The sequence below is a fragment of the Lolium rigidum genome, chromosome 1 (assembly GCF_022539505.1).
Source record: "Lolium rigidum isolate FL_2022 chromosome 1, APGP_CSIRO_Lrig_0.1, whole genome shotgun sequence".
Taxonomy (NCBI): Eukaryota; Viridiplantae; Streptophyta; class Magnoliopsida; order Poales; family Poaceae; genus Lolium; species Lolium rigidum.
Window position 1 is genome coordinate 232,773,803 of NC_061508.1, and position 21,307 is coordinate 232,795,109.

General features: G+C 47.0%; 2 protein-coding genes across 2 annotated transcripts; both read right to left on the bottom strand.

Moving 5' to 3' along the window:
- Window positions 1-256: 256 nt before the first annotated feature.
- LOC124655930 lies at window positions 257-15,513 on the bottom strand. Its single transcript, XM_047194760.1, has 11 exons — window positions 15,264-15,513; window positions 14,924-15,127; window positions 14,219-14,324; window positions 14,104-14,147; window positions 13,930-14,025; window positions 13,750-13,842; window positions 13,444-13,557; window positions 13,299-13,331; window positions 12,574-12,624; window positions 12,410-12,487; window positions 257-598 (listed from the first exon to the last, which is right to left on the bottom strand). The coding sequence occupies exons 1-11, from the start codon at window positions 15,462-15,464 to the stop codon at window positions 257-259; spliced, it is 1,362 nt and encodes a 453-aa protein (XP_047050716.1). The 5' UTR covers window positions 15,465-15,513.
- Window positions 15,514-17,529: 2,016 nt separating this feature from the next.
- On the bottom strand, window positions 17,530-20,872 carry LOC124655941 (probable polygalacturonase). The gene is made up of 5 exons (XM_047194769.1): window positions 20,435-20,872; window positions 19,077-19,197; window positions 18,678-18,852; window positions 18,497-18,567; window positions 17,530-18,382 (listed from the first exon to the last, which is right to left on the bottom strand). Exons 1-5 carry the CDS (start codon window positions 20,870-20,872, stop codon window positions 17,745-17,747), a joined length of 1,443 nt encoding a protein of 480 aa, XP_047050725.1. The 3' UTR covers window positions 17,530-17,744.
- Window positions 20,873-21,307: the final 435 nt, after the last annotated feature.

Below are 21,307 nucleotides of genomic sequence, written 5' to 3' on the forward strand. Positions count from 1 at the left end.
TAGGGAATATAGTTGGTAATTTCGGTGAATGCACACACTAACTTTGAAAACAACTACAAGTACATGTAACTGAATAATGGATTTGTAACAAGGATCCCTTGTAACAACTTCTAGCGCCTGGTGAGCAATGATAAGAATCCAATCGCAATTATACAACAAACAAATTATACCACTAGCAGGTGCGCACGATAAGAATCCGATCGCAACTATACAGCAATGATACAGCAATGATAAGAATCCGATCGCAATTATACCACTAGCAGGTGCGCACGACGCACTGCAGGTCCGCCACCAGAGACCTCGACCGCCGGGACGAGGAATCGTCCGCACTGGTGCAGAAGAGGGTGGCCCGAGGGCGGCCGCGACGACAACGATGTTGCGCGACGCGGGGCGGCAGACGATGGAGGCAGCATCGGAGGAGGCGGAGCGGGCGGTAGAGGAGGTGGAGAGGAGGGTGCACTGGGCTGCCGAGCTCAACACCTCCTTGGCCTGCCGCCAGGACGAGCGGCGCCAGGAATCCTAGTGCAGGGAGAACCGCCACCGGGCCATCCTCAAGCAACACCGCCAGGAAGAAGCCATATGGGTTGTGCGGGCGGCGCTAAATAAGTTTCGGACTCAGGGCGAGTTAAATAAATATACTTTACACTAAACCTGTATGCTCGTGTATAAATTAATTTGGTATACACCTTCCCCATTACACATCAACATAGTTAATCAAATATAAAATTTTACTAATATTAATTGTATCATTGTTTTTATTCCAATGTATATTAATTATTAAACTTACCTTGTGCTAAACAAATATATTTTTAACAAAATTATGTATTTTCTACTATGCGCACATTGACAAAATTGTATGCATCCTTTTTTTTTTTGCATCTATACTAATGTTAAAATATATTTAATAGTTTCGTAGATATATCTATTTAGGTATGCTTTAACAAATCTCTTAATAGTGAGATTTCTAGTGTAGTATTATGTTACATATTTTTCTAGAAACTTTTAGAGTATAAATTGGACTGTTTTCCTGACTGTATACCGGTCTTTTGTGGTTAGATATGCCTTACATGTTACGCTGTGTTCAATAAAAATCTGGCAATGCATGCATTATATGTACTGGATATATATTGAAAAGTAAACAGCCAACTATCATAAATTATGAATTCTCCAAATTTCTCGTGCAAACAACTTGACTTGCTAGTCTCATCAATGTTTCTGGTATACACAACTTTTCATGTTAGTTTTCCAAAACAAATGTGCATAATATTAAAAATATAAAATTTAGTTACTTTGCTTTCACTACAACTAGTGGAGCTTCCACATGAGAGAGACTAACTATATAACTTGCCATATTCGATCAATTTGGGTTGCTCCAATGAGCGAAGCCTACAAACGCGCGAAGCCTTTTATAGATAACTAATAGTTGTTGGAGATAATAGATAATTATATAATGATGAGAATACTTTACTTGAAACTTGGATCTTTTAATCATTTTCCTACATTTATGATGCTAACTTAAGCCTAAAGATTAGAGATATGCTACAACCAACATACGTATAATACTACCTACCTTGGACCTTGCCTCTCGATGGCCTAGGGTGGGCGCCCCGCTGCCCTAGCCTTTGGGCCGGCCCTGGCTCATCATACAATGTACCACAAAATGAAAGCTATGGATTATGTAAGCTAAGGTGGTGACCGGCGATGGCATGAAGAATGATGACTACAATTGTAAAGTTATGTTGGCTGTCTTCATGAAGCTTCAATGCTGGGTAGCTACGGTTATCACCAGAAGAGTCACAGACAAGCTTATAGAGTTTACGTTACTAGTGTATCTCCTTATTTGCATACCAAACACAATACTCTATATCATTCAGAACAAATAGTGGCAGTTGATTAGATGCCCAACATATTCTCGTGATACTAGCTAGAATCGCTGCACAGCCAATACAAATTGGTCATCTCATTGGTGGGGCAAAAATAGCTACAACTTTCACTTCACTCAATCGCTATTCACAGCTAAGAGTACTTCTTTTGGCGGAATCTTCAGACCATGAAGCAGTGAACCATCCACAGTTAACATAAGAGAGAGTGGATTTAGTGATCACGTGTATATGTACCCACGCACCACGCGTCGTCCTATTTGCTTTCAGATTATCTCTCCACTCGTTGATTCTCATGGCTACCAAACGGTGTGGAATCTACATGAGTGAACCCGAGGCCAGCTGTGTCGGCTACCACAAGGCAAAAAAAAAAAAAAACAGGTCTAAAATCCCCGTTTAAAAGTGCCATAAAGATTACAGTTAGTGAAGTTGTTCTTGCTGTCGAATCACACGAACCAGGAACACCTGATTAATCTATAAATTACAGGTCGAGAACTGGTAGGACTAAAACTCTGTGAACTGCCGTGTTTCAAGTATCAAATAATCCCTCAAAAAAGTTATCAGTTTAGAAACACTCCAGCACCAGTTCAGAAAGAAGAAAAGAATCACGTAGAAGGGTAAAAAAAAAACCAAATAATTTTGCTGATGTAGTGCTCGTATCCCTCCAAACAGAACACCAATGGAGCTGCACTCGTAGGAAAAAGCTCATCTTTGGCGCATCTAAAACCATATTCTGTGGCGTATGGGCTGGTGCACCACAAGATTCTCGCCATAAAAATAAGAATTCTGTGGCGCACCCAGCGATGGTGCGCCACTATTTTTTTTTGAAATTTTTAAAAAAGGCGACCAGGGACCGCCGAAATTTCACCGGTTTTTTTTAAAAAATTTGTCTTATTTCTGTGGTGGGGTGAGTTGAGGTGGGTGGAGGAGGAGGAGGCCGGCCGGAGGTGGTGGGTGGGAGGAGGAGGAGGAGGCCGGCCGGAGGTGGAAGGAGGAGGAAGAGGCCGGAGGTGGAGGGGGAGGAGGAGGTCGCCGGAGGAGAAGGTTGCCGGAGGAGGAGGAGATCGCCGGAGGAGAAGAAGAAGGAGGAGGAGGAGGAGGAGGAGGAGGATGAGGAGGAGGAGTAGAGGAGAGGAGGAGAGGAGGAGAAGTGGAAGAGAGGAGGAGAGGAGAAGAGGATGAGAAGTGGAGGAGAGGAGGGGAAATGGAAGAAAAGTGGAAGTGAAGGAGAAGGTGAGGACGATAAGTGGAGGAGAGGAGGAGGAGGAGACGCCACCGAAATTCAAAATTCGGCCAAAGAATTCTGTGGCGCACCCTGACTGGTGCGCCACATAATGTCTTATTCTATGACGTGCATGGTCCTGTGCGCTACAAAAATAGTGAAACCAATGATTGGGCCTGGCAGGGGTGGGGCCCACCTTATTTCTGTGGCGCATGCGTAGTAGGTGCGCCACAAAATTACGCTATTTCAGTGTCGTACATTGTCTGGTGCGCCACAGAAACAAATTCTGTGACGCACGCAAAACTGGTGCGCCGTAGAATAGCATCACACATATAGCTAGTTTCCTACTAGTGCTGGACCAGACCAGAATCAAGACCGGCGCAACCTGGAAGGAGTCAAGAGGCCGCTGAGGAGATCTAGCTGCAGTGATGTGTTGTCGCTGTAGGGGGCTTGGTAGCGAGGGCCTCGTGCCCGGGCCAAGGAATAAGCAGGGTGCGGGTTGACGCCTTGCCCCTCGTTCCCCACCTCGTGCTGCGACCTGATGCTCCACGCTAGGGTGCCGCCAGATCTGGGGCAACCCTGCAGATGAGCAGCTGGACGGGATGCGAGCGGACACACACGTCGCCGATGAGCTCGACCCGTGTGCTCCTTGATTTGGAAAAAATCGGGCTTCTTTGAGGTGTTGTTGCACGACTAGGTACTGGCATACCGCCTCCTGCGCGCCTCCAAGGGCCGCGCCCTCGGCACCAGCTCCCCGCCGAAGAGGCCTCATGCCGTCACACCAACGATTGGAAGTCTATTGTCGGTTCCGGGTTGGGGCGGTCAGGACATGAGCGGGGAGACGGTGCACTGGGCCTTCACTGATGGGAAGGGGGTGACGTGGTGGTTTCTCAGGGCGGTCGCGGAAGGAGTGGAGGTACACAGCCAAACGGCACAACAAACGGCGTAAGACACGTGTTGGATAGAAATCACGTATGTGATCACCGAGCTTCATACCTAACATAAGATGCCCTATTATATGTATATAGAAAAAATCCAGCCAGTAGTGCATTAGTTTCACATCCCACCATTACAAAATAAATAATGGCTGAAGCAAAATGCAGTTGCTCCTCGCCAAGCTCACTGCAAAATCCATGACAAATGATCCTAACCTCTGTTCAATGTCATTTGTATATGTTTGTTGCGGTCAGAAACCCACCGGCGGGCAGCGACGGGCAACACCGTAGAGCCGGGAATCTCCCAGGACTGCGGCTGGCCCTGGTCCCTCCGAGCGACGGCCCGCAAAGCCTTCTGCACACACGTCCGATGCTGTTGCAAGGGCGTGCCACCTGACCTATATCTGGTCAGGAAGGTGTTGGATGATGCCTCGCTTAGTTTCCTGCATGGCATACACGTAAACGTTAAATACGAGCCTCGATCGGCTCTCAGGTTGTCCTGTGAATCGGCTCAAAGAGCCGATCCACCCATGATACGTACGAGGTGTACGATCGGATGGTGGTCCTGCTTGATCAAGATAAAGCTAAAGCGACCTACTACGATTTGGGGTTTTCACCGCATAATCGGAACATCCTACTCGTGATCGAGCCTGCCGGCCACGCACGGTGATCGTAAACCGACCCTAGACAAGGCCTAAAAACCAACACGAAGCTGATCCTCGGAACATCCTGTCTAGGGCTAGCAAACTACACCCTACGCGCCACTGGATCCTTCGACCCGTTTGTAAGGCCTAACAATGCAGATATTAAACTAATCCTTGAAGAAACAAGGAGCAATCATAACGGATCGGATCTACTAAACAATGATCAAGCGGGGTGCCGCCCTTACACCCGTGATAGGCGTAAGGGCGGCTAGATGCCTAAGGGTTGCACGACGATAGCATATGATACGAAGAACAATGCTAACCCTAAAACATCTATGATAACTACGTTGCTCGCCATCAAAAAGGCTTCAATACGAGCAACGCATGAACGGCGAATAAACGTAGTGCTGCCTAGATCGCAAGATGCGATCTAGGCAGCATGGTGCTTACCCGGAAGAAACCCTCGAGACGGGGAGTTGGCGATGCGCCGAGATTGGTTTGTGGTGAACGTTGGTTGTTGTTTATTTCATAAACCCTAGATACATATTTATAGTCCGGGGACTTTCTAATTCAGGCGTGCACCTAACCGTGCACGAGTTAAACTCTAACTTCTAAATTAAGATGCGATCTACTATAATACGTATACACGGGCAATTTAGCCCAACCTCTCCGTGTCAGGCCGCTTCAGAGATCCTCAACGCGTATATCCTTCAAGCCCATCTCTCTTACGGCCTATCTCCTGATTTGGCCAAAATCTGGTGATAACACATGCCCCCTGGTTTTGGTAATGATAATTTCAAAACCACTCGCTTTTCCTTCGAGGGGTCATGTCGTGGCAGAGCAGTAACCGTCGCAGTATTTTTCATCATGACGACTTGCCTTCCCAACTTCTCTCGCACGATTTGACAGTTTTTGGCACCACCTCCTCGAAAACTGTTCGAACATTAAACCTCCACTCCATCTTCTTTTATTTAACCGCATCGAACAGTTCTCCTCCTCATCCTCTCCGCATTAGCACTCCAAAAACCCTCCTCGCGCCACCATGTCTTCTTCTTCCTCCGCCTCATCGGGACTTTCCATCGAGTTCTCTTCCTCCCACGAGCCGACGCCGTAACGGGACCCACAGGAGGTCCATGCGGCCAACATCCGCCGCGCCATAGAAGCCGGGGAGGAGCCCGGCCATGACTTCTCCATCTGGTCCGAGGACGACAAGTCCTCGACGGACGGGGAGAGCGACCTCCGCTTCCTTGCCGACGGGGAATCGGAGGAGGAGAGCGATGACGATCGCTTCTCCTGGGACGACTTCACCTCCTCCGAGGAGGCGAAGGAGGAGGAGGAGGAGGACGACGACAGCTCCTCCGACGAGCCGCCGGCCAAGCGCCACTGCCCCTGGCCGGGGAATCTCAGTGATTTCGACAGCGACGACGACGACGACGAGGAGGATGAAGACAACGAAGGTCCTGCCGGCGGCCGCTACGAGCGGCGACGACGAGCCTGCCGGGAGTAGCGCCGACAGCGGCGACGATGGCGACGACGAGGGCAGCGACGGCCCGTAGATAGGACCCTTAGCATAGGATCAGTAGTAGTAGACGGGGCAATGTATCCCCTTAGTACTTCCTTTTGAGAGCAATCAGCTCTTCTATGTAAGAAATCTCGTTTATCAATGAAGAAATTCCCCAATTTGATTGTGCCGATTTCCTTTATGCCAATTTAGTCGATTTCCCCTCATACTGATCCTGCCGATCATCACTTAGCCAATGCTCAATGAGCCGATGGCAACGCATCGGTCTCTCATAATCCGTCTTTCATCTCTTCGACCACGGGGTGATCGCGAATCTGGTCAAAGCTCAAAAAGCCGATGTCAGCGCATCAAGCCCTCATGATCTATCTTTCATCTTTTCGACCAATGAGTTTGAGTTCTGCTGGGTCACCACCCTTGACGAAAATCGCGACGCAGGACTAGCCGATGGCCACCCAATCGGCTTTCAAAACAGAGCATCCATCAGGCCGGCTGCCCCCCGAGTCTCAGTCAAGGCGAAACAGAGACGAGGACACGCAATTCAGACAAATGGACCTAGGCTCAATCATGTCTGAGAGAACTACCATGCAGAGCCAGCCAGAGCCGATCACCCCTCCTTCGTTGAAAGTCGATATTGTAGATGATCACCCAACGGCTCAGAAATAGAACTCCTCTGACACGGAGCTGGAGGTCCTTGTGTTTTGCACATGCCACTGGTAGATCCCATGAAATTATTGCTAGAGTCGATGGCTATGCATCGGCTTTCTATCCTTAAGTCAATGTCTGCGCATCGGCTGTGCTTAAAAAAGTTTGAATTTTTTACGGCAGACTTATGTATCAGCCCCCATACTTCAATACCCATCATCAAAGAATATCTTGGGCTGCTGGGCATTTGAAAGACACTTCCACTTCATATCCTCGTGTTTTATCCACCTAGGTGCCCCCGAGCCGATTCTTTCAAGTAATTGAGGGTATCGACTCTTCGGTATTCCTCGTTGGATCAAATGCTGAACCCAGGCAGAATGTATGGTGAGGATAATTTTGGCCGATTGCTGGAATCGGCCTCCATGTTGCTTGCTCGATGAAGGTTTTTGCAATGTTCCTCCATAAATCCTTTGGGCCGATCACCTGGATCGGCATCGCCACGTTTGTCCATCGATGTTGCTTTTGTTACACGGTCAGGCCGGTGGATAAAACCAGCCTAACCCCGTCCTTTGTCACGTCGATGCGCTCGCAGTCGTCCAAATTGATGCCTGAGAGTGGCTCTTGGCCTGATGTCTCCCAAACGTTCATGCCGGCCGTTGAAATCTCGGCTGAATCATCTGCGTGGACGACTTCTACTTCATCTCCATCCCACTGTATTAGGCATTGGTGCATCGTGGATGGGATGCAACAGCTTGGCGTGGATCCAATCTCTCCCTAGTAAGACAAGCATAGGAGCTCTTGTCGTCGACAATAAAGAACGTCGTAGGGACAGCTTTTCCTTCCTACGGTCGGATCCACGTTCGGAACACCTTGCGCGTCGGATGCTTGGCCGTTGAAATCGCTCGTGTCACATTGGTCTTGATCGGATCTGAGCTGGAGCGTCCCAACCGACGTAGCATGGAGTATGGCATAATGTTAACCGCCGCTCCGGTGTCCACCAACATCTTGTTGACAAAGCTGCCCATTGATGTAACCTCGCAAGTACAGTGGCCTTCGGATGCCCGTAGCTTCTCTCTCGCGGCTTCTCAAAGATGACCGGCCGTGGGCCGCAGATCAAGTTGTGCCACGAGTGCTTCGTCTAATCTCGGAGCGCTAAACTCCGTTGGAAGGATGAAGACCATGTTTGTGCCGGCCGATGTCTCATCATCGGCTTTCTTTTGTCCGGGGCGCCACTCTTTCCTTTGTGGCCGAACTTCTTCGTTCAGGGTTCGCTGAATTTTAGCGGCCGGATCAGGCCGCGCCTTCCTCAACGTGTGCGGTATAACCTTTCAGCTTCCTCCAACCCACGTAGACGCTGAACCCTTCGTTTTTGGGAACGGCTGAGCCCATCAGGGCACCACCTTGGCCGATGATACTTGTCTTCTTCTTCATCATCGTCCTCTAGTTCCTCGAGATCTTCCACCCGAGCGGACTCAGCATGCTTGTTCCGAGGCGGGAGAGGCCCTAAACGTTTGAACACGGACACGTTGGCTGCATCCTTCTTCTTTTGTGTACATTCTGGGCAGTTGCCGATTGTAGGCAATCGGCTCATTCCTGAATCCCAGCAGTGTCTGAAGAAGGGGCAGTCCCAGTGCCTATCCACGTCGTCTTTCTCCCTCGATTTTTCCTTGGCGTGGCGCTCATATCGCTCCTCGTCGCGATCATGCCGACGACGTCTCCTGTCGTCCCTAGCCAGACGATCTTTTTCATCATCGTCGTTGTGTCGCCGGCGTTGGTCATATTGACCCACATACTTGTTGAGGAGGTGATCAGAGAGAGGTCGCTGATATCTTACGTTCTTCACTTCTCCCTCTGTGATGTAGCGCTTGCCATCGTGACGGAGCCGATCGCGTGGAGCGGCTTCCTCCGTGTCCTTGCTATGAGAGCAGCTGCCCTCATCTCCGTCCCTACCGTAGTGGTGCCCAGGCTCTACCATGTTGATATTGCACGAGAAGTCTGGCTGGCACCCTCCATGGTAAGTATACTCCACCATGTTAACGGCGGGGAAGGGGTGTGTGTCGACCTTCATGGCGTACTGGCTGAAAATTAGTCGCCCTTGTTCTATCGCCATTTGGACCTGTTGACGCCACACCCTGCAGTCGTTGGTGGCGTGGGTGAACGTGTTATGCCATTTGCAGTATGGCTTTCCGTTCAGCTCTTGCGCCGTGGGGATCTTGTGGCCTTCGGGTAATTTTAGCTGCTTCTCCTTGAGTAAGAGGTCGAAAATCTGCTCAGCTTTGGTCACGCCGAAGTCAAATCCTTTTGGAGGACCTTGTGGCTTAACCCATTTACAGGACACGGGGCTTGCCCCCCGAGTCCATTCAGCCACTGCTACCTCTTGATCTCCCGCCGCACCTTCATCTTCATCTGCCTCAACCAGGACCAACGCGCGCTTGAATTTATCCTGGTAAACATCTGGGTGGCGCTGTTCATATGCCGACAGCCTTCGCACCATGTGCGCCGATGAAGGGTAGTCCGCTTGGGAGGCCACGTCCTTGATCGATGATGAGAGACCCACCACCGCCAACTCGATCGCTTCTTTTTCACTTACATGAACCGAATAGCATCGGTTCCTAACGGTCCCGAAGCGCCGGACGTATTCCGCCACCGTTTCCCGCGCTTCGTCGTACTTGTGCTAGATCGGCAATGCCAGCCTCGGAAGCCTCTCGAGTGATACCGCACGTGGAACCGTTCTTCCAACCGCTTCCAAGTCCGGATTGAGTTTGGTGGCAGCGATGTGTACCACCCGAAAGCCGATCCCGTGAGGGACCGTGCGAAGAACCTCACACGTAGCTCGCTCCGATGCTGAGATCGTGCCCAGCTGTGCCAAATATCGGCTCACATGCTCGATGGAGCTGGAACCATCTGATCCACTAAACTTTGTGAAGTCAGGGAGCCGATATTTGGGTGGTAGCGGGATCAATTCGTGCTCGTTGGGGTACGGCTTGGTATAGCCGATTGTCCTCCTTTTCGGCATCATGCCGAACTGGTCTTTAAGAATTGTACAAATCTGATCCGCGGTGATGGCTGTAGGCGTCGAACTCTGAAGGTTCGCCAGGGTGGCATACTTAGCCAGCCATGCTTGCTTTTCCAAGTCTGAGCCAACTGCAGGAGCTGAGCTCTGGAGGTTTGTCAGAGTGGCGTACTTAGCTAGCCACGTCTGCTTCTCAAGCTCTGTTCCCGACGTGCCTCCTGCTGTTCCAGAAGTCCCCGCTGTTGCAGCCTGGTTCGAGAGTGCCCGAGCATCGCAGCTCGGCACATATGCGCACGTGTATCCGTGCGGGATCTCCTTAGGCGCCTCATGTAAGAATTGGTAGTCACTAGGGTCACCACCAATCTTGTAGACGACGTATGCCGATGAATTCGGCACCTCTGGTGCTGCCAACGCGAACGGCAGCGGCGGACGGGACTCGGAGTGGCATCTCTCCTTGGTAAGTCCCCAGAGCTGGTCCCGACGGAGAATACCGATGGCTCATGATTTCCCGGATCACGCGCGAGCGACACGCTCCAAAGTGTTCACCAGGCTCTCGTAGTGGCGGTGCAGCGAATGAGCCACCATGAAGTTGATCTCCCGACGCAGCGACCCGGTGCGTTCTCCGACGGGGAGGACAGGTCCACTCCATCGAGCGCGCCTTCAGGTGAGAACCCCTTCCACCTGATGCCATGTGAGCGGGTTCTGTGGAAAGAGCCGATGAGGTCGGCTTCGAGGACTGCTTTGATCTCGTCATGCTTCTTCTTGAGCTCATCGGCCGGATCCTCGTACTTGACCGGAGTGCCTTCCGCCATCTCGGATGTAGATGGCGATGCGGTGGATGTCGAAGATTGTCCCACCGGGCGTGCCGGAATGTGTTGCGGTCAGAAACCCACCGGCGGGCAGCGACGGGCAACACAGTAGAGCCGGGAATCTCTCAAGACTGCGGCTGGCCCTGGTCCCTCCGAGCGACGGCCCGCAAAGCCTTCGCACACACGTCCGATGCCGTTGCAGGGCGTGCCACCTGACCTATACCCGGTCGGGAAGGTGTTGGATGATGCCTCGCTTAGTTTCCTGCATGGCATACACGTAAACGTTAAATACGAGCCTCGATCGGCTCTCAGGTTGTCTCGTGAATCGGCTCAAAGAGCCGATCCACCCATGATACGTACGAGGTGTACGATCGGATGGTGGTCCTGCTTGATCAAGATAAAGCTAAAGCGACCTACTACGATTTGGGGTTTTCACCGCATAATCGGAACATCCTACTCGTGATCGAGCCTGGCGGCCACGCACGGTGATCGTAAACCGACCCTAGACAAGGCCTAAAAACCAACACGAAGCTGATCCTCGGAACATCCTGTCTAGGGCTGGCAAACTACACCCTACGCGCCACTGGATCCTTCGACCCGTTTGTAAGGCCTAACAATGCAGATATTAAACTAATCCTTGAGGAAACAAGGAGCAATCATAACGGATCGGATCTACTAAACAATGATCAAGCGGGGTGCCGCCCTTACACCCGTGATAGGCGTAAGGGCGGCTAGATGCCTAAGGGTTGCACGACGATAGCATATGATACGAAGAACAATGCTAACCCTAAAACATCTATGATAACTACGTTGCTCGCCATCAAAAAGGCTTCAGTACGAGCAACGCATGAACGGCGAATAAACGTGTGCTGCCTAGATCGCAAGATGCGATCTAGGCAGCATGGTGCTTACCCGGAAGAAACCCTCGAGACGGGGGAGTTGGCGATGCGCCGAGATTGGTTTGTGGTGAACGTTGGTTGTTGTTTATTTCATAAACCCTAGATACATATTTATAGTCCGGGGGACTTTCTAATTCAGGCGTGCACCTAACCGTGCACGGGTTAAACTCTAACTTCTAAATTAAGATGCGATCTACTATAATACAGATACACGGGCAATTTAGCCCAACCTCTCCGTGTCAGGCCGCTTCAGAGATCCTCAACGCGTATATCCTTCAAGCCCATCTCTCTTACGGCCTATCTCCTGATTTGGCCAAAATCTGGTGATAACAATGTTCTTTCCACCAAGACTAACAATAGAATTGTAATTTCCCTGGGACTAGACTAGTATTATTGGAAATCAAAGTACATCTTCACGTGTAACTTTATTTTCAACATCGCTCGCAGGCTCCATGCAATCGCTAGCTTGTCGTCCAAACGACTAACACAGTGACACCAGCCAGCACAACGAGCATGTCAAAGATACACAGAGCCATTGATGGTGAGCCATGCTCTCAAGACAGGGAAAGCTGACATCCCAAAAGGTACTAGTCTAGTATTCGTGTTAGTGTTCCTACATGGTTGCATAAACTAGGTCATTGTCAGTATATACTACATGATGCATCCTAATTTGCATGTGGGTGAGCAACGGAATAGAGTTGACATGGAACAATGGTGCACATCCTTCCGGATCTTAAAATCGGAGAGACGAAACCTGCAATGTGAATTACGCAACAGCTGTTGTTAAGACCAATAAACATGTGCACTCACTGGAAATTTAAAGAACATAAATTATCTACATACTTGCAGATCCAAGCCAATGTGTTTAGCGACCTCTATCTTCCTCATAAGATACTGGTTCCATGTTTTCCGTTTGGGAAGCTGAGATTAAAATTGAAACTAAAATCAAGTTCCAGTCTTAAAGAATAAATAAGGAACACAAACTATGCAAGAGGAAGCATGCATACCTTGTTCCAAACCGCCCATGCAATCAACCTACGTGCTTCATCCTCTGGAGCCTAAAGCCAATCAGATTTTTTTTTGTCATCAATATTTATGAGATGTAAGAACTACAGGATTTACCAATACGTGTCCACTATATATACAACTGGAAGCTCAGTTTTACTGTAATCCCGTGGGAAGCAGAAAATTCCTTGTGAACATACATGAACCTTGTATCATCCTATTTAGCATGTTATGTTAGTGGGCCATGTGATGTTGTATTTATTTTTCTCTACATTACATACTGCATCTATTTCATTTATCTAGTAGCTAGTATATATATACTTGCCATATCCCATAAGGCTGTTTCTGAAAAATGCCACATCCCATATCCCCGTGTTTGTATCCCCGAACCGGTGCTTCCCAGGTTTAAAGTCATCCGAGAATAAAAAAAGAAAAAAACAATATATTAATGATTTTTTAAAGCAATATGTGCATAGTAGCTTGCTCGCCACATGCCTTCTCATGATGCTCAATGGTGCGGGATTAGGTAGCAAGCTAATGTACATAGTTTCTAACTTTCTACCATTTAAGCCGCTAGGGTATAGCTAGCAGTGGATGTTGAATCTGGCTAGAAGTGTATGATTTTATTGTTAACAATAATAGAATTCGTTGGTGATCCCTCATTTAGAATAGATGGACAATCAAATCCAGTGTAAATTGCATATACTTTTTAATATATCATACTTACGTCATCGGGGATTCCTTCCACGCAGATGTCAAACTGGACAAGAAAGATGGGAAATGAAGATCATTAGCAAGGATAATGCACGTCAATAATCAGAACTCAAGATGATCAGGGCATGAATTGCACAATATGAGCTAGATTAACTTACGGAAAATTGCAAATTGGAGTAGATACAATTATCCAGTGCAAATTGCATACGCCCTTTGTGTCGAGGGGACAAATTCTCTTGATTGACTTGGCGCAGAGCATCTCTGAAAGTAATCTGAGCACAATTCAAGGAACAAAACACACATCACCAAACATATACAGCAGACATGAAAAAAAATAGATACTATGGTATTGTTTGTAAAGAGAAGGCTTAAATGCACTAGTACACCACAACTGACGATTCCATATTCTCGCAAAGAAAAAGACGATTCCTTAGCATTTGTGTGACACGAATTATAATGCTAACCTTTTGTGCAGTGACACGATTCCAAATCTCAAAAAGGAGATGATCAATGTCTTCGCAATAAACATAATCAAAACGCACGCTCCAGAGGTGATCCTGAACAAAAAGAATGTTGATGTCAAATAAAGCAAGAACCATTGCTGACCACAATAACTACTTAAAAGCAAAGAGAAGATACTGTACCGTGTATGCGGTAAAAGCTAAATCAAAGCTGATGCAGGGAAAGTCTACCGCGATCTTCACTGCTTGCTGAAATCCTCTACCTTCCATGTCCATCCACTAAAGAGCGAAGGGGTTATCAGGGTATTATACTACATCTGTACCTTTGGTCCATGGTTTTCTTTAGGGCATGCTTACCTCATGGGATTCTCGTTCACATTCCATGTACTCTTTAATCCACTGTCCCAAAAGATAAAGTTACTGGTATCCCAGAAATATCAAGAAAATAGCAGTATTCTAAACCTTAATATCTTAATTTTCGTTGATATTTCTTCAAAGTACTTGATATACTCTGTATCTATTTCGTAGCTAGTAAACCACGACCTGTACTTCTCCCAGTCGAGGAACATCATACCATCCTGCACCCCGGGGGAGAAAAGAAATACATGAAATACATAACTCTGAAAGTTTTTGATCCTACCATTTAGCCATGTCCATCATTACTGAAACGCCATAATAATTGACACTTGCGGAAGTTTCAAAAATAACTTTGACATGAGGGAAAATAGTGAATGTGTACAGTTTTACTCCTTCCAGACAAAAATGCCTTAATATTTATACATTCCCGTGGTCTCCAGGATGCAACTTAACATTTGTTTCCATTTTCACAAATACAAAGTTTAAGTTACATAAATTACATCATTGTATGACAAATACCATCATGACAACGCTACATGATCAATCCAAAAGAACTCAAAGATGGTACTGATCATTGAAATACATGAACTTGCTGAAAGTTTTTGATGCTGCTGTTTAACTTAAACTTGCTGCCAGGTCCATCATTACTGAAGTGCTATAATAATTGACACATGATGAATCTAAATAAATCCGAAGATGTTACTAACTATTGATATTGTTTCATGAAAACTCACTGCGGTGACAAAAAAAATTGCAACTCGAAGGAACAGACGATTAATCCAAACGGAAGTAGTGGAATGTTTGGGCAGAGGCCACTTACATCTCCATTAGCAAGGACAAGGCGCTGGTAGTCCGTCAAGTAGGAGTGAACAGCGTAGTCACGGTCGAAGTACCAGTCGCAGGTGTCCACTTGGTCATGGTAACTCAGTGGGTCATTGTAATACATTTCCTCTAGAGCTTCCGGAGAGTACTCCTTTCTCAGTGTCATATCATCCAGCTCATCTCTGCACACCCCCTCTGCCAACTGAGAACACAATAAGTGAGAGCTAAGGCTACTTAATTACAAGCTTGCAGGAGCATTGCAGATTAACTAACCCCTTCAGACTTTGCTGAAAAAAATTTAATCAGTATAAGACAGAACATATATCAAAAGGAACAACCTTGGAAGCCCTGATGCGGTAGAGCACAAGGCGTTCATACACCAGGCGTTGCCGTTCGTTGTCCAACCTTCGCCCGACGAGGGTGCCGGGACGACGCCTGGTGGACAGAACCGCAAGGCATCGGCGGAACTCCTCATCCTCCTTGCTGACGGTGTGATTTTCCAGATCCTCTTGCAACTCGTCTGATGAACCCGATGGCATTGGCGGCCTGGACCTAGCACGCGCGACATCGTCTTCTTCCACAATCGTGTCTCCACGAGCAACGGAGGATGGTGTAGGAGACGGGACTTGATGCTTGCGCCTCTTCTGCCCCTCCCACCCTTGCCTTCCTTCTATCTCCATGATCAACTCTGCAGCATCTCCGTAGGAGATCGAGTTCCACGCCTAAGCTGACCCCTATTGTGTAGATTGATACAGGGGTTTCGCCGGTCTCCATCGTGGAGGTTCGGACTCGGGTTGGGAACGGAGACGAAGCAGACAGGGGAAACGCAAGGGGCGGAGAAGAGATTGTTTTTCGGGGCCGGCTGAGAAGAAGATGGATGGCCGAACCTGGTGGGCCAGCCCAATAAACTATTTGTTTTCCTGTTTTTAACGTCTGTGTTTTATTTTTTCATTACTTACAATTGAATTTATTGTTTTTCTTATATATCTTATTTTCGTCATCATTTTTTAAAGTTTACCAACTATTTTACTTCTATTATTTTTCATTCTTCTCCATAAATACATTTTATTTTATTTTATGTTCTTTAAAAACCAGGAATATTTTTAATTGATTAGTATATTTATCTGCATATACATAAAGTTTTTGAATATTTTATCAATTTTAATTATTATCCATTTTATTATTATGAAAATACATGAACATCTTTTAAAAAATATGTATGAACATCTAATTTGATGTAAATGAATATTAATTTAGGAATATTAAGTGTTGGTTTCATGTATATGTACATTAATTCATAATTACATGAATATTGTATTCAATACACGTAAATAATTCCTGTAAACTATATGAACAAAAATTATATTTTTTATTTTAGTTAAAAATATTTCAAACAAGTTTATCTATCTATGTTTCACAAATATGATTGCTTTGTATGTAAAATAAATAAATACAATTCCTAATACGTACATACAAAAAATTGTACATACGTTCATTCGTTGTGCAAAATGTGGACCATGTATAGGAGCCTTCAGGTGCCATGAGCCTATTTCACGCTTAGGTTTCTTGTGGATTTTGTAGGACCTTTGAATGTCGATCATATTGTTTATATAAATTTTGGAATTGTTTGAGGATTTGCATATTTAGACTTGTTTGTACGTGTCTTTAGGATTCTGGATTAGACTCGCCAAATTTCTATAAGTGCATATTTGACCTTTTGCATTATATTTGGACTTACATTTTTCCTCTAAGAAGTCCAATGTGTTTAATTTTGAAACGAGGCAAAAGGTTTAGCTTTTATCTTGATATAGGAGGAGCACACACTACATCAACTGATAATTTCTGCAATATGTTTTGCACCTACTTCTTTGGTTCTTTGCACGATATCCAACGACACTGAAGATTTGATTTTGAAGACTCTCGTGCTCCTCTTTATCTAATTTTTTCAAGAGATGAGCATGACTACGGTTGATTTAGAGCGGAGGTAGGCCACCTTGCAAGGATGTGCCAATATTCAAGCACCATGGTACGATTATTCCAAGCTGAGCAGCAGATGAGACATGAAAGCCAGGATGCCACGGCGGTCCAAATCCTCATGGAGCAACACCCATTCATAAAAAAGGATGTTCCTTGCCGTCTTCGTGGCGCAGTTGCAGAGCTGGCATTTGGGAAGATGGGGCCACCCCCTCCCCCGCTTTGATAGCCGGTCAGAAATCCACTACCCGTGAAAGGTGAGCCAGGCAAAGAAACCGTATTTCGAAGGGGTCCAATTCTTCCAAACAATCTGCTTGAAGGAGCACGGGTAGGAACCTAGAAATTGCACATTGTAGGCAAAACTGCCCGAATAGCATGCTTGGCGAAATGGTCCAACTGATGGAGAACCCCAAGGGAAAGCTGGATGTCGGAGAGAAGTCCCTAAATTGGTACTTATTGCTCAATGTGCTCCACAATGAAGTTGTCGATGGCAACGTTGAAGATCCATTTGAGGTCTTTGAGGGCGTCATGGACTGAACAATTCTTGTGTTTTCAAGTTTTGGTTACAAGATGCACATTTTGAGTCTATAGAGGTGCAACTTTTTCGATGAATCCTTTTGCTAATGAGAGTAAAAATTGATTGCCTTGTATATTTGATCACTGAATTATCTGTGCCAATTTACAGTGGAGAGACTCACAAAAATGACTTCTGTAGCTGCTATACCTTTTGCAAACAAAAATACAAGTCTAGGTGTTGAATCTGACTGTAACTTCTATCCCTATCCTTAAGACAATATAGTCAGCCAATCTCACACACGAAAAAGTTCCAAGTTCTCTACAGTTTCTCAACGAAGCCCACACCAAGATGAAGAAGATCCATTGTTCCTCAACTCTTCACAAGGCGCAGGGAAAACTTCATGTGCCTCTCCATACACAGACTCGCAGTGCCATACAACCTGATGCTTTATCGCTCTTAGGCTAACGTTTCTGAAGCAGATCCCATCATAAACCGCACCATGCACCGCTTCCAGCATCGGCGCGCGCTGCACATCCACTCCAACAATGTCTACAATATGGATATCACTGATTGTCGGTAGCGCTGATCGGTCATACCTGTCATCCGAGTGGTCATTCGAACCCCGGCTGAACCTTATCGGTACCTTGACTTTCTCCATTGTCACGTTTGCGATGGTGATGTTGGTTATGTACCCACCACGCCCCACGTCGGTCTTGAACCTCACCGCAGATGCGGAATTCCATATGTGGATATCACGGACGAGAACATTCGATATCCCACCGGACATCTCGCTTCCAAAACCTACACCCGAGCATGTAGGCGTTGTGCCTGAAACCCGTTGGATGATAATGTTTGAGCTGGGTTTGCCTACAGATATCCCATACTGATCCCAGCCACTCTTGACGGCAACCAGGTCATCTCCACTTTCAATATAGCAGTCCTCCACACAAACTTCTGAACTTGAGTCTGTTATTGTTCATCAAGAGAAATGTAATAAAATAAGTTTGTTCAGAACTTGCACCATGGTAAGAGGTTTGCAATATCGGGAGAGAATGATATTATAAATTTATGAGCACAAACCTGGATCAATGCCATCAGTGTTCGGAGCATTCAGAGGAGCTAGTATAGTCAAATCCTTTATCACAACGTTTCTGAACATTCAATATGCATTGTCAGCTTATGGTTTCAAATGAAAGGAAATGAGGATGGTTCTCTACTAGGAGATAAACTCATAATCCACAGGATCAGCATGATAACCAACCTGCAGTAGACTGGATGCACTGTCCAAAATGGGGAGTTGCGAAAGGTGACATTGGAGATCATGACGTTTGTCGAATTCACTAACTCGATAAGATGACCTCTTGTGTGGTTCAGAGTTTTGTTCCACCATAGCTCCCACCACATCCTACCTTGGCCATCTATAGTCCCATTGCTACCTGACACGCAAAGGGAAACATTTGAAGTACAGTCAAAGTTAATTCTTCACATGATAATACCCCCACAAACTGAAGTTTATTTTTTTTTGACAGGGCAAACTGAACTTTTATGCTTCAGTTGACCGCCCGTTACATGGAATTGCTTCAGCGCTCTCTGATTTTCATACACAATTCCCACTTAATGACCAAACTTGAAAGTATAGACTGTTAAGGAGTTGCTGTACCAGTAATGACAACATCGTCTAGGTCTTGTCCGTGGATGAGGCTAATGTGGCGCGGTCCTAGCCTTTCCCTCCCACGCCCATAAGACGGCAATGGCTCTATGAGAGGCCAATCTTCTGGATCCTGCACATCACAGTCCAACAGTCAATATACTTTTAGCTCCAAAATCAACCTACACAATAGTAATTGAAGTGTACATGGAGAAGTGGAGATTCTTCTACTCCCTCCGATCCATAAAAAGTGTCGTGATTTTAGTTCAAATTTGGTCAATTTGAACTAAAACTAAGACACTTATTCTAGTTCGGAGGGAGTACTTAAAATGGGGAGTTGCGAAGGGTGAGATTGTCAGTACTTATTCTAGGTCGGAGGGAGTACATGCCTAGTTGTTAAATCGAGAATCGGGGGATTGGTCCCCTTAAAGATGACTGTCCTAAAATATTAAGGTGGTGGATTATTGCAGCACCAGTGCATGTGGCAGCAACGTCAAACTCCTAGCTAACGCTCTTAATTATGGTTTCTTTTCCAACAACTACTCTAAGCCCTGCCCCTCACAGAAAGCAGTAGACAGTATCCCGTATGAGGGATTCTTTTCAGCAACTCCATCTCAGATGAACTCTCCATACATAGTACTGACAATCTTCAAACTTAGTATGACCATTGCGTTTGTACGCAACAAAAAAGGGTACTAGCTCCTGCAGAAAGCTCCAATCTAGAGATTCTTCTAACCATTGCATTGCTAACATAAGAGCAGATGAGACATAGCTGCAAGCAAAGTAGTAGCACAATAGTAGCATCAAGTCAGGCAAGTCCAACCAGAAGTGAGGACAACGCAAAGTCACAGACACTGTGTGAGTTAGTTAGAACAATAACATGTGCCAAGCTGCTGAAGTCACAGGAAGAAGCCAACAACCGTGCAAGCATGTGCATGATTCCAAACCCACCACAGCATTTTTTTCCCTTTTTATTTTTCAATGGCCACTGACAAAGTGACAAGTGACAGCACAACTGCACAAGCGTTGGAGCCAGTTTCGGATCGTCGGATCAAACAACAAAATTGACTATAATCATGATTTGTGTACCAGGGAAGCTTAGCTGAGTGCAATTTTTTTTGAAAAAAGGAGTTGTCGGTACTAATCAACATGATTACATGACAGTTCATTCATATCGGCAGAAAAATAATCTTTCCATTTAGATGTGTGTGTATGTTTCAGTTCCGACGCCAAAAACTAGTACTGAGTAGAGTGCACTCTACTAATTTGTAAGCACTCACAAGATTTGAGAGGAGAAATAAATTCGATTAAACGAAAAATAAATAGTAGAAGAGGAAGAGGAATTGGAGGGCCATGGATGGATCACGTACCTGGGAGCCGAGGATGATCGCGCCGTGGTGCAGGAAGAGCGTGAAGCGGCTGGTGAGGTTGAAGCTCCCCGTGAGCCACCTCCCCGGCGGCACCTCCAGCCTGGCGCCGCCGCCTCCGGCCCTCTCATCCAGCGCCGCCACCGCGCCCCGGAACGCCTCCGTGTTGGACGTGACCCCGTCTCCCACGGCCCCGAACTCCTCCACCGACGCCGTCACCGCGCGCCGCCCCGCGCCGCGGTAGAATCCCGCGCAGCTGTCGACAGCGGAGCCACGGCCCGCGGAGGGGGCGATCAGGGAGGCGAGCGGGGCCGCGGCGGGGAGGCGCGTGACGGCGAGGTAGGAGGAGGCGAGCAGGAGGAGGAAGGCGACCAGAGGGACCGCCGGCCGCGCGCAGGGGCGCGGCATGGGCTCGCTCTGGACGGTGGCGTGCGGCGCCATGAATAATGGATCATGTCACGCGGGGCAGCCGCGGCGAAAAAGACGCGATTTTTATAGGTTTCTTCCGATGCGCGCAGCTGGTCGCTCGCTGGTTGCCACCGCCCACGTGAGAGTACTACACCTGGTTTCAAAAGTTTGAATTTGAAATACGTTCGGTTCAAACATAAAATTTGTTTCTGTTGAAATCAAGGAATTCGAATGCAACAGTGAGGGTGGACCGTGGACGACATCACGATGATTCGTCGATTCGAGGCCATTCGAGTCAATTGTGGCTTCTGGGTGTAGGCTAAAAGTGATGACGTGGACGTGGTCAGGTCAGTCTCCGTGTCCATTCATGTATGTGTACACGCAGCATGGAACAAGTATATGCCTATCAAAGGCTACCATAGTGGTTGTCAGTTTCTTCCAGCCTCTATACACAGGCTACTAATCACA

Excerpts from the sequence above, each read along its gene's own strand:
- LOC124655930 (XM_047194760.1), bottom strand. The coding sequence starts at position 15,464 with ATGCCATCGGGTTCATCAGACGAGTTGCAAGAGGATCTGGAAAATCAC. Across the intron at positions 15,128-15,263 it reads ACCGCATCAGGGCTTCCAAG|TTGGCAGAGGGGGTGTGCAG; the intron begins GTTGTTCCTTTT and ends TTGTGTTCTCAG. Across the intron at positions 12,488-12,573 it reads CATGGGCGGTTTGGAACAAG|CTTCCCAAACGGAAAACATG; the intron begins GTATGCATGCTT and ends TTTTAATCTCAG.
- LOC124655941 (XM_047194769.1), bottom strand. The coding sequence starts at position 20,872 with ATGGCGCCGCACGCCACCGTCCAGAGCGAGCCCATGCCGCGCCCCTGC. Across the intron at positions 18,853-19,076 it reads AGACGATGTTGTCATTACTG|GTAGCAATGGGACTATAGAT; the intron begins GTACAGCAACTC and ends TTTGCGTGTCAG. Across the intron at positions 18,383-18,496 it reads CACTGATGGCATTGATCCAG|ACTCAAGTTCAGAAGTTTGT; the intron begins GTTTGTGCTCAT and ends GAACAATAACAG.